Genomic DNA, 14693 nt, shown 5'->3' on the forward strand with positions numbered 1-14693 from the left:
TCTGAATGAATTTCCTTTGGGAAGATCATTCCTTTTGAAGCCCCATGCTCCCAGGACTAAACGCTCTCCAAACACAGCAGGGAGGGAGCAGAGATCTTAATACTTCCTATGCATATCCCCCCAACATACACCTTGTTTCTTACATCATAAAAGTGGTTCACTACGATACCAGGTAGTTTCAGTAAATCATTTGAATTTTGCTTTGGAAGTCTGGTTTTAGAGGAAAATTTGGATCATAAACAACTACAGAAAAAAAGTTGTAAATAAAAATTTTAAAAGCCTTTAATGGGTTAAAAAAGCTTTATTTTAAAGGTAATACAGTGATTTTTAGGAATTGGCCACTGCATTTCTTTATAGCAACTGGCAGTAACCTTATTCAGAGCAAACTTCTAATAGAGAGGCTTCCTAATTTCACCAGAAGGCTTTTCTTGCCCTCTTTCCTCCCTGGGACACCAGCCTTGGCATCCTTACTTGACAAGCATGCTTTGTGTTCTGCTTTTGCAGGAGGCTGTGAGGGCTGCTGAAGATGTCCGATAGTCTGGATATTGAAGAGAAACCTCCAGCCCCACCATTGAGAATGAACAGCAACAATCGCGATTCTTCAGCACTAAACCACAGTTCAAAACCGCTCCCCATGGCCCCTGAGGAGAAGAACAAGAAAGCCAGGCTTCGCTCCATCTTCCCAGGAGGAGGGGATAAAAGTAAAGTATCAGCAATGCGAATGAGTGGCTACATCTCTGTTTGCCTTCTGTTGGTTGTTGGTTGCCGTGTTTACTTTCTGCCACTGTTTTCTTTCTGTTTCAGTTGCAGAACATGGTAAAGTCCTTCTGTTCCAATTACTCTAGTAACATGTTTCAAAAGAGGAGGAGGTGTTCAGTCAGTTACTTTCTTGTCTTTGAAAAGTCAGTAAAACATGCACACATTGTGCCACTTGCCTTTTAAAAACAACTTTATAGTTAAGCTGGGGAATCCTTTCCTTTGGATTTTGCTTTGCATTTGCAGTAAAAACAGAGATGAGGTTGTGTACATTTGAAAATACATTTGCAGAAGTGAGAAAGCAATATGCCTGACACTTTGGGTTTTTTTTTTAATGCACTTACATTCCAGGAACAGGAGCAAGGCTCTTCTTGCTTGTTGCTTTTGCAGTGAGAGTGGACGCAGGATGCCTTGGTTTAAAACCTGCTAGGTGTGGTTACGGCAAGAGAGTCTTTTAAAAATGCAAGAAACAGCATTTCAGTTGCATTCTTTGAAATGCATTTGCAGAAAGGAGTGTGTTTTGAGTTAGTGTATTTACAGAATTAAGGGAAGGGATCTTCTTTTTTTTGTAATGCCATGGGAACTGATGGGCTGCACCCACAAGTGCTAAGGAAGCTGGCTGATGTCACTGCAAGGCCACTCTTGATTATCTTTGAAAGGTTATGGTGACTGGGGGATGTTCCTGATGACTGTAAAAAAGCAAATGTCACTTTTGTCTTTAAGAAGGAGGAGCTGGGGAACTATGGGCCAGTCAGCCTCACCTTGGTCCCTGGGAAGCTAGTGGAGCAAATCCTCCTAGAAACCATTTCCATACAAATGAGGGATAAGAATGTGATCAGGAATAGTCAGCATGGATTTACAAAGGGGAATTCATGCTGAACCATACTGACAGCCTTCTACCATGAGACGGCAGGCTTGGTGGTGAAGGGAGAGCAGTGGGTGTTATTTCTCCTTTAGTACGGTGTTCAACACAGCCTCCCATGGGATCCTCACAGACAAACTGATGAAGTACGGTCTAGATAAGTGGACAACGAGGTGGGCTAAGAACCAGCTGAAATGCTGGTCTCAAAGGGTTGTGATCAGCAGCATGAAATCCAGCTGGACTTCGAGAGGGATTCTGCCTTCATTGTGCATCACTCTTCCTCCAAGGAGAGCTCAGAACTATAGAACTGTGGTCGTTCCCTCAGAGCTCCAGCTCACCTGCCCCGTTCACGAGTCCCTTCCACAGGTCGTGTGGAACAGCTGAAGGCAGTCTGGTATTCAGAACTCCTCACAGGCAGTAGAAGGCACAGTTTCAGCCCCATTCCTCCCCTCAGTCAGCGGCAGTCTTGACGGCTCCTCTCATGTGAAGGCTGTGACTGGATGGGCCCATTCCTCAGGCAGACCTGGCCGGTTCGCTCTGCAGAGTGCTTCCCAAAACGTCCCCTTCTGGGAACAAAATTAATCTTCAATTGATTCTTTTTAAAGGCCAAAATTAAAGTCTCTCCCAGCTTGTTTAAGTCCTGGAAGGACTTGGGTCGCTTCTCCCCCTGACTGCCAGCAGGATGGTATAACCCCTCTCTGAGGGAACATTTCTTAAGTAGGAGCTGCTGTGTGGAATGCATGCAGAAACGGGGAGATCCAGAAACAACCCCTCCTGGAAATGATCAGTGACGTTAAAAATAGATGTAATTAACTGCCAGTCAGAGCAGTCTTAGGAAACATACAAGTATCGTGATTTTAAATATGACCGTGAGGGAAAGTAAGCTAAGATTTATAGCTTAATTTTGTTGGGTGAAATAATAAATGGAGGAAGTTTAGCTTGGCTGGCCAAGCCCCTTGAGGTGGTTTCATCTCAGGGTTGGTTTGTGGGTCAGGGTATCAGCTGGCCTCTGCGTGCTTCACAGACTCAAGTGACACATTTTTGAGAGTCCTGCTTATAAAACAGAAAGTGATTGATACAGCTGCTCTCATCTAGTGCAGTGCTTTGCAGCATCACAACTTTATATTAATAGTCCACCACTGGTATTAGTAAACAGAATGTGAAGAAAACACCACGGCAAGGTGTTGCTGCCTGAACCTGCAGGAATTCTGTTGTCTTTCATTTGCTCACCGGACAGGAGGGGTGCGAGGATGGATTTGCTGTGGTGTGTTCTCTTCAAGGCAACGGTGTGTGCCTGGACTGCTGTGCTCGGGGACCAGGAATCTTTCGCAGTCACTCCCCTGTTGGAAGTGCAGGGTTTTCAGTTAGGGTTTGAGCACTTCTGTGTTTAAAACCTTGTTTTGGCAAGCCGCTGATGGCTCTGTGGGGCCCCTCTGTGCTTCTACAGTGGAAAGAAGCCCCTTAGGCATTAGTGTCCTGCTCCTTCCCATAGCACCTGACCTCCTTATGTTCCTTGGTATAGCTCCTCACGCCCCTGTCTCTGGGGTAAGGTGCCCCGTTTCCTGGGGTCAGCAAGCCAAGGCAGACAACTGAAATACGTTTCTGGTGTTACGTGGGCAATCTGTGTGGAACCAGGAGCTGAACCTGTTCCCCCATAGCCCGTGCTGAAGCTGTGAAGTCAGCCTTCCTTCCTTGGGGGTCGTGATGGTGATGGAAGCCACAGTGGAGTTCATAGCATGAGTGTTTCCTTTCAGCAGAGTGCTGTTACCTCAGGAGAACTGAGAGCAGAAAGAAATGACTTGCGTTCTTCCAGTTGTTTGATACAGCCATGTTCATCTTTCATTAAACCACCTGTAATTGCTGTGCTATGAAATAAATGAATACTGTGTGTGAACTGGTGGCTCTATGAAGGCGCTGTAGAGCATTCAGCCTAAAGAAATGAGGGGAGCAGGCCCACCGCAGCTCAGATGCCCCTTTCAGCTGAAGAGGTACATCTGTGTTAAGATTACTGGTTGAATAATATCACTTCCATTGAAGCTGCTTTGCACTTAGCTGCAGACAGGAGCAGAGTCTGACCTTTAGTCATCTGGTTGCCTCCTGTACAGAAAAACAAGAAAAGAGGGAATGAGAAACACCCAGTGGGGTTAAGATTAATGGAGGAGAAAGAAAAGGACAAGGCTGCTGGGGTAGGACCGGAGGAGCAGAGCAGGAAGGAGGATGGGAGGACAGCATGAGTGACAGGGGAAGGGAGAGGGGATGGAGGAAAGAACAGAATGAGATAAAGAGGCGGGGAGCAAACAGGAGGGCATTAAGCTTGAGGTCAAACCCTTCCTCCCTCTCTGGAGAAAAGCTGCAGCTTAGCTGAGTCACATTTTTCTCCCAAACAACTGCTCTTTTAACATAATAATGGTGAGGATGATGCAGACTGTGGAAGACAGAACACTCTTTCCTTGTTCTCTTTTAATCTGTGATAGTCACTGAGGTGGTGTGGTTGGCCCTCATTGCTAACCGCTGTGCATCAGGAGTGTATTGTGAAGGGCATTTATAAGAAAATAAAATAGGAATGTCCAATATAAAACCCTTGAATTCAGTTAGTCATTGCTTTAAAGAAGTCATGCCTTTTTGTATCATTTTGCCAGCTTATGTAAAATAGAAATGATTTGAGTTGCAGGGCACAGAAGTGTCAAAATTTTTAGACTGGAGAGGTGTGAGGGTGTTGCAAGGAGATGTTTAATTCCATATTTATTGTTTATCAGCATTTGGACCATAGGTGTTATATCCACAGTCTGGTAGGCAGAGGTCCATGAAGCAGATGAGCCAAATCTTGGGGAATGAGCTGGAACGCTTGTCCCCTGGCAGGAGAGGCCTAGAATGGACAAGTGCTGCTTTTGATGGAACATTTTCTGTAATGCCTTATTTCGCTTCTACGTCTGACTTTTGCTTTGAACTGAATTTGATGATCCTTTAAATCTAATTTTCACTGCATTTGCTTGCAAATGATGAGGTAGGAGAAGCCAGTTTTGTTTTCTACAATGGAAAGTTACATATGCTGAACAGAGATGACATCTTGTAACTGGCAACATCTATCCTGAAAATTAAACAACATCCTCTAAGAGATAAAAGAAGGGCAAAAGCCTTTGCATTTGTATTTGATATATTGCTGCCATCTTCACTGAATGCTAAATGAAAATAATTCATCAATTCACATTGTGTAGGAGTGTACGATACAGACAAAAGGTAACAGTTAATTATTTAATGAGGATAAATGAAACAATGCAGAGAAAGGATTAGAAACATCCAAAATAGTCTAGACTATAATTATGAAGAGCAGAGCATCTTCCAACTAAAGGAGGCTGTAAGGTAGAATAAGAAAGATGTGCAAAGAGAGGCCTCATGGAGCTACCATCTATAAGCAAAGACAGACCCAGGCTGGGAGGGGTGCTGATACATAGTGAGTTCAGCCTTTGGATGAGACCTGTAGGTAAACTTAGGAAGCTGGCAAAAATAATACTAAAACACTGAAAGAAAATGTTAATTAAAACTTCATGAGCATAGTAGTGCTTTATGTTAGAAGGCTGATGTGCCAGCAAATAGTTTTAGCAAAGCTCCATCCTGGTTGATATTAGTAGAAGGGGACACTTGCTTTTGAAATAAGACACACACAAAAGTGTCTTCATCCTGCTGTTTTTGATGTGCATAGCATGGCTGTCACTGGTGCTGCACTGAGGGAATATGGAAGGCACAGACAGGACCTGAACAACTGCTCCTTTCTCTCCTGCTGATGTGTAACTATGGCATGTGTATTCATTTTCATATTATCATTAATAAATGGTGATACACTGGCCTTTAGAGATCCTGATATAGAGTCCCATTGTGATAGGCACAGTGTAAGCCTCTTGTATATCTCTAGGTTTCTCACAACTGTTAGCGTGAAGTCATGTCACATCAGATCTATAGAGCAAGCCTGCTCAGGACCACGATGAGGGTATGTAAACCAGACACAGATTAAACTGGTAAGAGGGGCAGCAGAGGAGAGGTGGGATCCTGGGGTACAGAGTGCTTTCTTTAAAGATGTGAGATGATGGGACTTTTTTGCATTCTACATGAGCACTTTATGTGTGTCTTATTTCCTGAGTTTGTGTTAATAACTCTCGCATACTGCAAGTGGGCACTGTAATATTTGTTCTGTTCCAATCATTAGCATGTAATTTTTCTGCTGAAATGACAAATGTATTTGGTAGAATGGCAGTTCCCCTCTCGGCTGTTACAGATATACCACTGGCACTAAAGAAGATACTGCAGATAGCTCTGTATTGTATAATTCAACCATGTGGTAGTTAGTCTTGGAGCATGCTGGTTCTCCGGAGAAGCCAAATATTTCAGGTACCTGCCAGCAGGATAGATGTTTGAACGTGGGTTTGTGTGATGTTTATCTGGGCGTTTGGGAGTTGTCCAGAACTGGCATTATTGTCACTATTTTTCAGAGAAATCTCTGTTGAACATGGATTCTTGATGCATCAGAGTGAACGCAGCTTCTCTCAGCCTTTATTTCACTCATTCTTTTTCAGGGTCAATAAAACTGGGCTGAAGTGAGATTTGTCAATAGTAAAAAGCACAGGAGATGGATGACCATGAGGCATGTTAATTTCTGAAGGTGTTAAAATAGGAGGAAGATGAGAAACACATGCAGATTGCCTGACTTTCAAGTTTATCTCCTTCAATAAGATACTCCACACTCGGTGAATACTCGTGGAGTGATTTAAAAACAAGGAATTCCTGGAGACTAATAAAGCCTGGGGTTTATGGTTATGTCTTAGTTAATTGAGAGCACAAACAAGGCTTTTCCAATAGCATTTATAGGATCTTGTTGCTGTGCAGATTCTGTGGTTTCTAATACAGAGCTGCTGCTTCAGCCTTTTACTCAGAGAGGAGGCAGGAGCAGGATCTTGGTCTTCTCCTGAGCTGCCTGTTTTCATAGAACTTGAAGGAACCCGGTTATCTTAAGAAACCTCTCCTCTGATTTGGCTTGAGTTTGACAACAGGTTCAAAGCGTGTTGGAGAAAAGACATACATGCAAACAGGCACGCACATGCATGTGCTGGGTGCTTTACTTCTGCAGGAACCGACAGAGCAAAGTCAAACAGGAGTTAGTTGCTAGACATGAGAACTTGAGGAAAAAAAGAACAATATGATAATAGAAATCATACTCGTTAGAGGTAGCCTAAGAAGGCTACTTCATGAACAGCTTGCTTTGGCAGCTGTGACACTGATTGGAAGAAAAACAAAATGAAATAAGACCTTCTAGACCTTCCCAAACAGGAGCTGCCAGTTAGGCTGGTGGTGTATTAGCTTGGGTCTATTTGTCAAGTAAGATGGATGTTAATTGATTTGTTTTCCACTTTTAAAATACTATTTTGAGCACACCTGATTGTGAAAAATTTTGAATGAAAAGCTGTGCAGAAAATAAGTGCGTGTTAACGTTTTGCCTCTAGCCAACAAGAAGAAAGAGAAAGAACGTCCTGAGATCTCTCTTCCTTCAGACTTTGAACACACCATTCATGTGGGATTTGATGCCGTCACTGGAGAATTCACAGTAAGTAACCGCTGTATTGTGTGCTTACCAGAGCTTCTAGTTTCTTGATGGTAAAATAACCTCCTGTTGCCAGAAACGTCAGATGACAGCAGCCAGGCTGTGAAGAAAGAGACTTTTATTTGTTGGGCTTAAGATCTGGAGTGTTTTACTTCTGATTCAGGCTGCTTTTTTTTTCTCCAAGGATTGTCAGCAGAGTGTCTGTGGAAAATGAAAACTAGGAAGAACGTAGGTGTGTGCTTTTATCAGTCCCACAAGCTGCTACAGGGGTTGGTTATTCAGTGTCTTTGGAAAAGCATAAAAAAACCCACACACATGTGCATAGCGTATGTCGTGCTGTAGACAATCAGCCCCAAAGCGTAAAGTCCAGCTGCTCTGCAGACAGCCCTTGGAGACGCCCAGAAAGTGGCAGCGTTGTGGAAGTCCATTCATTTTAATTTAATATCCTTCAAAATATGTCCATAGACTAGGTGATCAGACATGTTTCTAGCCTTTATGTATTAATAAAATAGCAGTCAGCTTTTTCTACTTATATCACGACAAAGTGTATGAAGTGTTGGGAAAATTGAGTCTGATAGAAGCTCCTTGAAGTGTGCAGGGGGCTTCAAAGTATTTTCTCTCAGACTACTAGTTAGGTGCTGAAACCATTAATCCTTTAAAGCTAAGGGGGCAGTAAGCTTACATTTGGTTGAGCTGTGGAGGTGAGAGGAAACATTAGCAACTCTCTGTACCATCAGTAGTACCCTGTGAGCTAAGTGGTCAGACTGTGTTATCACCGTGCGTCAAATTGTAAAGTGTGGTAGTGCTGACTGGCTGCATACACCAAACAGGATGGGACAAATCATTTGCCTGGACAAAGGATGGTTAATTTTCAGAATTTGAGCCCTAAATGTGATTTCTTCATCTTTTTTTACTTTGATTGCTACTTTTGCTTCTCAAAAACATTTCAGAAAGCTGGAAACTTTCTGTATGCTACAGTAGCAGTAGCAATAGTAATAATAATAGAAGAAAAAAGACACATTTAATGACAGCATGTCTTCAAAGGAGTAGTGAAATTGAATTATCCTTAGTAATTAGGAAATACAGCTACATTTAAAATATGTGGACTGGTTAATTAGCCTTTTTAAAATAGATGTCACTTATAAAATCTTACTTCAAAATTTATTCTGTGCCAAACCCTAGGGCTTGATTAAATGCTCATTTAAAAAGCCCAGATGTGGTCATTTTTGATCAGAAACTTAACATAAAGCCTTTAAAATTGTGTTTTCCTTGCTATCTATCCTGGATTTCCTCTTTTTTTTCCTCTGTCTCTCCCTGTAACCATTTTATTGTTCAGGTTAATCTTCAGTGCCATTCTCTTTATCTTGGTATCATATTATATATTCTGTTACTTTCTGCTTTTATTTTCTCCCTTTTGTGTTTGCATCCTTTCTTCCTGCCTATCTTTTCTTTTCTTCCTTCCTTCCTTCCTCGTTTCACTGCTCTCCCCACTGGATGTTCAGCTGTTCTTATTCTATATTTGTTCTTCCTTTCAGCCTTCTGCCTTTATTTCTACCCTGTGCTTCAGACTTTTTTCTTCTGGCTCTATGCAAACATGATGGGTCACAATCGTATTCTCTCATAGACTGACTGGTGGTGAGGATCCCAGTTAGTTTCATGTCCCTGCCAGCTGGGACAAAAAGGAGGGACATTGAGGTTGACACACTTCAGTTCTAAGCACAAGCACTCTGTATCAGTACTTCAGAGATCACGTTTTGGATCAGTTTGAATGTTATTATTATCATGCAGTGTGTCAAAACAGTCTCTAGCATCAGAGATTTTTGAGATTTTTTTTTTTTGATGCCAGATGCCACCAGCACAGGTCCTGGCCTTTTATAGAAGAAAATGGTTGTACATGGCTAAACATGTCCAGCTTCATTGCTGTAGCACAATTTCTTTTTATTATATTTTTCCCTTTCAAAACAGTGGACATTAGATGGCTGCTGTTTCATAATTACATAATATTTCTACAATAATACTTGTTCCTAAAGCACTGAAGTGCAGCGCTGCAGTTTGAGAAGGCTGTAACCTATTCAAAACAAACCCAAGGGACAGGTGACTTCCCTCATGCAGCTTGCCAGCACAGGACTTAATGCTGCAGTCCTTAGTGGAGTAAAGTGTCAGTCAAAGCAAGGAGATTTTTGCACCATTAAGAACGAGCTATCAGCTCCCAATTAATCCCAGATGCAAGCATTAAGTTACACATTACATTAGGCATGTTTGATTTGTCCCAACCTGGATACAACCTGTGTATCAGCTGGGTAGTCATGTGGTAAGTATGTCCTGCTGAAAGGACTGCCACCAGCCATGTCATGTAAAAATACTCCCACTGTCTAGTGATCACACTGTCTGTCTCTTTCAAAAGTTTGGAATTGCCATGGGAATGTCCAATAAATGTGCAAATATATGGGGTTTTTTGTTTTGAATTATTACAGTTGTCATGCCAACAGTGTCTGCTCTACTGGTTATGTGCAATGCATTGAGCCATTTTCTGACACCTAACAGTCACCCCCCAGCTGCATTACCTGATTGCTGTTAGTTGCATCTCAAATCAAAGTTGCATGGGCTCCTGAGTTTCGGCTTTCAGGCTTGAGCACCAAGCTGTGTTGTTGCTCATGAACGTATGTTATATCTCCATTTCACTGTGCTTGGAGCAACCACATTTGCTGAGAAGTAGGGCTTTTAAAGCTCAAAATAAAATTGGTTGGAAACTGTTGGGCGGGAGCATGCTGCTAGAGCTTTATGTTGATTTATTTTGAAGAAACAGTTGCATTTTCTGAATGGAGGAAGAAGTGTGGTTTGCAGGGCTTTGGGGAGTGCGTTTTGTAAGGCATGCATTTTTGAAACAGTTTCCTGATCCCCAATCTATAATAAAATGTGGTCACCCACCAAACTTTTAAAGTTTCAAGATTATGACATTAGCAAGTGGGAGAAAGTTGTGGCTACAGATCCAAAGAAGTTGCACGTTATTAATCTAATCAAGCATTTCTTTAGAATTGTCCTCATTTTCAGTCTGACACACATAGATTATTTGCGTTACGACAATACGCAACCTCCCAGTGTGAAATCTGAGCTTGACCAGCCGCTTTCTCCACTGCACTTTGTTGACTCACGCACTGGCCAATTGTGATCTTGGGGCTGGAGAACCATTGGAAAAAACTTGTGTAGAGCCATTCAAAAATGCTAACCTGGCTTTCAAAACTAGACAAACAGCAAAAGCCCAGACCTTTCTCTATTATTTTTATTTTTTTAACTAAAAAAAGAGATCGCAGGTAATTTTTCCAGTCACTTGCCGTTAATCCTCAGTAATGTATTTTTGAGGGAGAGAAGAACTGGTTTAAAAAAGAGAGGAGGGGGAATGATGCTTCCAAACTTTGGAACAGTTGTGATTTTTCTGTTTTCCTAAGCCTCCCTTCCTGTAGCCTGTCCACCACCTAATCTATTTGGTATCTACCTCGTAACTCCCATTTTAGATGGGACTTCCCCATTTTGGCCCTTTGGTTTCCTCCTACCACCTTCTAAGTTGTCCCACATTCTGTTTTAACTTTCTTTTCTTTCTTTATTTACGTCCATTACAGCCAGATCTCTATGGCTCACAGATGTGCACAGGGAAGCTCCCAGAGGTGCGTCACAGGCCCAAAAGAATCTTGCATCAAAATGCTTCTTTGAGATGTCATAGCACTGCAGCAGCAGGTTGATGTGTGTGCAGTAGATTTGTTGCTTGGCTTATCCCACTTTTTTTTTCATTAATCCTAAACTTTGGAGGCCCATGTCACACATTGTTTTGTGGAGAACTTCTTAGGAAGAAGCTATATTAAAGTGTTTACCTAGGTTGGGGTGGCACCAAGGCTGAGTTTAAATGTACTTCAGGTGTAGTTTTTCATTCAGTAAGCCCTACAATTCGCTGGTAGATGTTGGCTGTGCAGTAAATGGGGAAAATTACAGGCTTTCAAATTTAGGAAATTATACTGGATATTTAAAGCAATTTTTCATCGATATAATTTCAATACAGAGCTATGGCTTTCAGCAATTGGATCAATTTTCCAATGCCACCCTCACTCGTAAGCTGTCCGAGAATTCATGTAAGGCTTTGGCACTCTCAGCCTTTTGTCTGAGTCCCTGGTTTCTGTATATTTACAGTAGAGAACCTACAGAGCTACAGGAGCTCGAAAAAGAGACATCCTTAGCAGTAGTGGTACAACTCAGTGTTATGATTTTGAGAATTTAAATGCATATTCTTAACCCCACAGCGTTCCCTGGTATGCTGAAAATTGATTGTATCAGGGTGGGGTTTACCTTTTAATCAGACAGCAGTGATTGTTTCAGCAAAATGTGTTTGCGTTATTGAGCATTAAAAATCCAGTGTAAAGCTCCTAAAATACACTGTGTTGTCCACAAATATAGAATAGTCTTGTTATGTCTTCACTGAATCACCAGGAAAACAAGCTAATCCTTAAATCATTATTCCATGGAAGAGCAGAGTTGATTTAAAGATGAGTTTCATGCACTTTTTTTCCTATCACAGTCATAACTTTCTTTTCTTTTTGAAGTTGGATCCTGGTTTTAGCTCTATATTTTGATAGAGAAGAGAATGATTGCATCTAATGTATAAGCTACTAATTTTAATTGTAAGGTGTCAATCAAAATTTCTGAAAGTAATCTTACAGGTAGCATGGGATCTTGGTAAAGATCTGTGAGGCTGCAGCTGTTAAATATTCTAAATCCGCATTCTTTCCACTTGGCATCTACAGGGCATTCCAGAACAGTGGGCCAGGCTACTACAGACCTCCAACATAACAAAACTGGAGCAGAAGAAGAACCCACAAGCTGTTCTAGATGTTCTCAAATTTTATGATTCCAAAGAAACAGTTAACAACCAGAAATATATGAGCTTTACGTCAGGAGGTAAGTCTGACATCTCACTGCGAAAAAGGGAGTGTCAGGCCCCAAAATGAGTCAGACTGACATTCAACATTCAAGTGGTCAAGAAGCAACCTTATAAATCCACTTTGTGGAATACTCCTGGAATGAATTCTATTTCTCCTTTTGTCCCCTAAATGCCATTGAAACTGTGACTTTGTCGCTTGTTTTTAGAACTAAATAAGATTCTACATGGAACAATCATTACCAATTTTAGTCAGGAGCATTAGTGGCCAAAGGTCATGTTTCCTTTTGTTTCTTCACGTCCTTGTTTCTTCACAGTGTTCAGACTGGGGTATGGGCTATGCTTGTTTTGTGCCTTTTATGAGTTACTCTTGGATTCTTTGGGCAATAGGTTATGGACTATGAGGATTTTTTGTGATACTTTGTGATAGAGGAAAATTTTCAAGGTTTTTTTGCGTTGGCTCTAGAGAAGATTAGGTTGCTCTGCATAAATTCACAAACAAACCTAGGATGGCTGCTATTGTGATGTAAAAGGAATATTTGCACAGAGGATGAGAAGGAAAGCGTCAGTGTCCAGAGAAATCTCTGCAGCATGGTCATTCATTCCAGGAAGATCCTCATGATTTAGGCATTACCATCCAAAAGCCTTTGTGACAAGGGTGTCATTTTTTCCCTTGGTTGTGTACAGTCTGCAAAATTGTAGTGTAGTGTTGCAAAAATAAGAGAGCAAGTCTGTGCTGCAGTTTGCATTTTTTTTTTTCCTTTGGCCATTCTTTTTTTTGCTAGACAAACTCTGGCTGGTGACACATCTAGCAAGCAAGCAGAGGTTTTTACTAAGTGCAGCATATCTGGCTTTTGTATCAGTGTGTTCTTTTGCTATTCCTTAATAACTGAATTGATTTTTAAACAAAAATACCATTAAGATACCATTAGTTTGGTAAAGCTTGTGTCAACAGCTTCAGCTAATAAGGGGGTGTCTCTATCCAACAGGGTGTGGACAGCATTTGTAATTTAACCTGCAGTGCTTCAGTTCCCTACACATGATAATCTGTGGCAGCAGAGTCTGTAATTTCCTCAGTTTGCTGGTTCAACTGATACAACTTCCAAAATGCAGACTGGGAGAGGTTTACAGAAGTCCTTCTAAAAACTGTGCAGTTATCTCCAGAATTTACTAACACTTCTCTTCTTTTGAGGGAAAGCATCTTTTTTTCTAAATTCCATAACTAGAAGATTTGACTGTCTAACTTGACGCTTAATGTTTGCTAAAATAGCAATTACTTTTGTGATGAAATGCAAAATTCAAAACAGTTAGCGTATGCTCCTGGACTCAGGAGCTGTTACTGTGCTATGTCAGAACAGAACTGCCACAGCTAAGGGGGATTTGGTGAAGCTTTTATGGGGAAACATTTTCAGCAAGCTAAAGAGAATCAATACATGCAATTTATTTAAAAAAAAAAAAAAGCTGCTTTAGCTCTTGGGTGGAACAGAAGCATTGACTGTTAAAGAACAATTTGCATTTTCTTGACCAAGTTTCTATTTATTTTATTTACTGGCAAAACAGGGCAAAAAATAGACAAAAGAAACTGTAGAAAAAGAATAACCTAGTATGTTGTCCTGTTATCTTGCTTGCTATGTAAAATAACTGTTGCTACTGGAGGGATGTTGTGAAAGAAAAATCCTATCTATTTGGATTTACTTATTCTGTGGGATTCCCCACAACAGGCAGGTTTATAGCAGCATCTGGTTAATTTTGCCTTGCACATTGCAGATAAAAGCGCCCATGGATATATAGAAGCCCATCCTTCGGTGAGTGTGAAAGTAACCTTTTCCTTTCATAGCGTTTAAGAATTGTGGAGCAAGCTGTGAGCTTTGCCTTTTGTGATAGAGTGCCAGCCTTGTAGGCTGAAAGAAAGTCCATTTTAGTGTCTTTGCAGCAGCAAAAAAGGGATCACTGGCTGTTTTCTAATTTTCTGTTTAAGAACTTTTAAACAGATGAAAGTCTGGTTTTGCAGACAGAAGATTGCTTGCTGTTCTTAGCCATGGTGGAATATATAATTCGCAACAATATGCAATACTGTCTAATTATCCCATTTTAATTTAGTTTTAACAACTTAGAATCCATTTCTATTAAATTTTATGATTTATCCTTAGTACAGCTGGATATGTAGCTGAATATAAATAAGGTTGTAATTGATATGTAACTCACTGGAACCACTGAAAGAAAGTTTTAAATAATCATCCACTCTAATTAATACTGGATTGCCATAGCAATCTCAGAGATGTAGTCATGACATCCACATTAATATTGACCAGATTTATTAGTGTTAATGTTAGTGCATTAAATAGCAAATGACTGAATGGGGATTTGGCCTTTATTTTCAAGTCTTAAGCAACTTAATTTCAGGTTTGTGATTACACAGCAGAGAATGTGTATAATGAAATGAAAATCATCTTTGAATATTCACACTTCAGATTTTCAATTGATGCCACTTTCATTATCTTTAATAAAACACACTTTTAAAATAGCTTTTCCAGTGGGTATGGACACATTGGCAGATGCTG

General features: G+C 40.9%; 1 protein-coding gene across 2 annotated transcripts in view; it reads left to right on the forward strand.

Annotated features, from left to right (window-relative positions):
- The first annotated feature begins 500 nt into the window (after positions 1 to 500).
- Positions 501 to 14693, forward strand: part of PAK3 (p21 protein (Cdc42/Rac)-activated kinase 3) — a 38989-nt gene continuing 24796 nt past the window's right edge. The window contains exons 1-5 of one of the 2 annotated variants that reach the window (XM_010569030.1): positions 527 to 701; positions 7111 to 7211; positions 10826 to 10870; positions 11999 to 12152; positions 13900 to 13937. In XM_010569030.1, the coding sequence (XP_010567332.1) occupies positions 527 to 701; positions 7111 to 7211; positions 10826 to 10870; positions 11999 to 12152; positions 13900 to 13937 (513 nt within the window). Of the gene's footprint in view, positions 702 to 7110; positions 7212 to 10825; positions 10871 to 11998; positions 12153 to 13899; positions 13938 to 14693 lie in introns of both variants that reach the window. The other variant, XM_010569031.1, reaches the window with a different exon arrangement.

This window comes from Haliaeetus leucocephalus, unplaced genomic scaffold (genome assembly GCF_000737465.1).
Source record: "Haliaeetus leucocephalus isolate CR32 unplaced genomic scaffold, Haliaeetus_leucocephalus-4.0 Scaffold262, whole genome shotgun sequence".
Classification (NCBI taxonomy): domain Eukaryota; kingdom Metazoa; phylum Chordata; class Aves; order Accipitriformes; family Accipitridae; genus Haliaeetus; species Haliaeetus leucocephalus.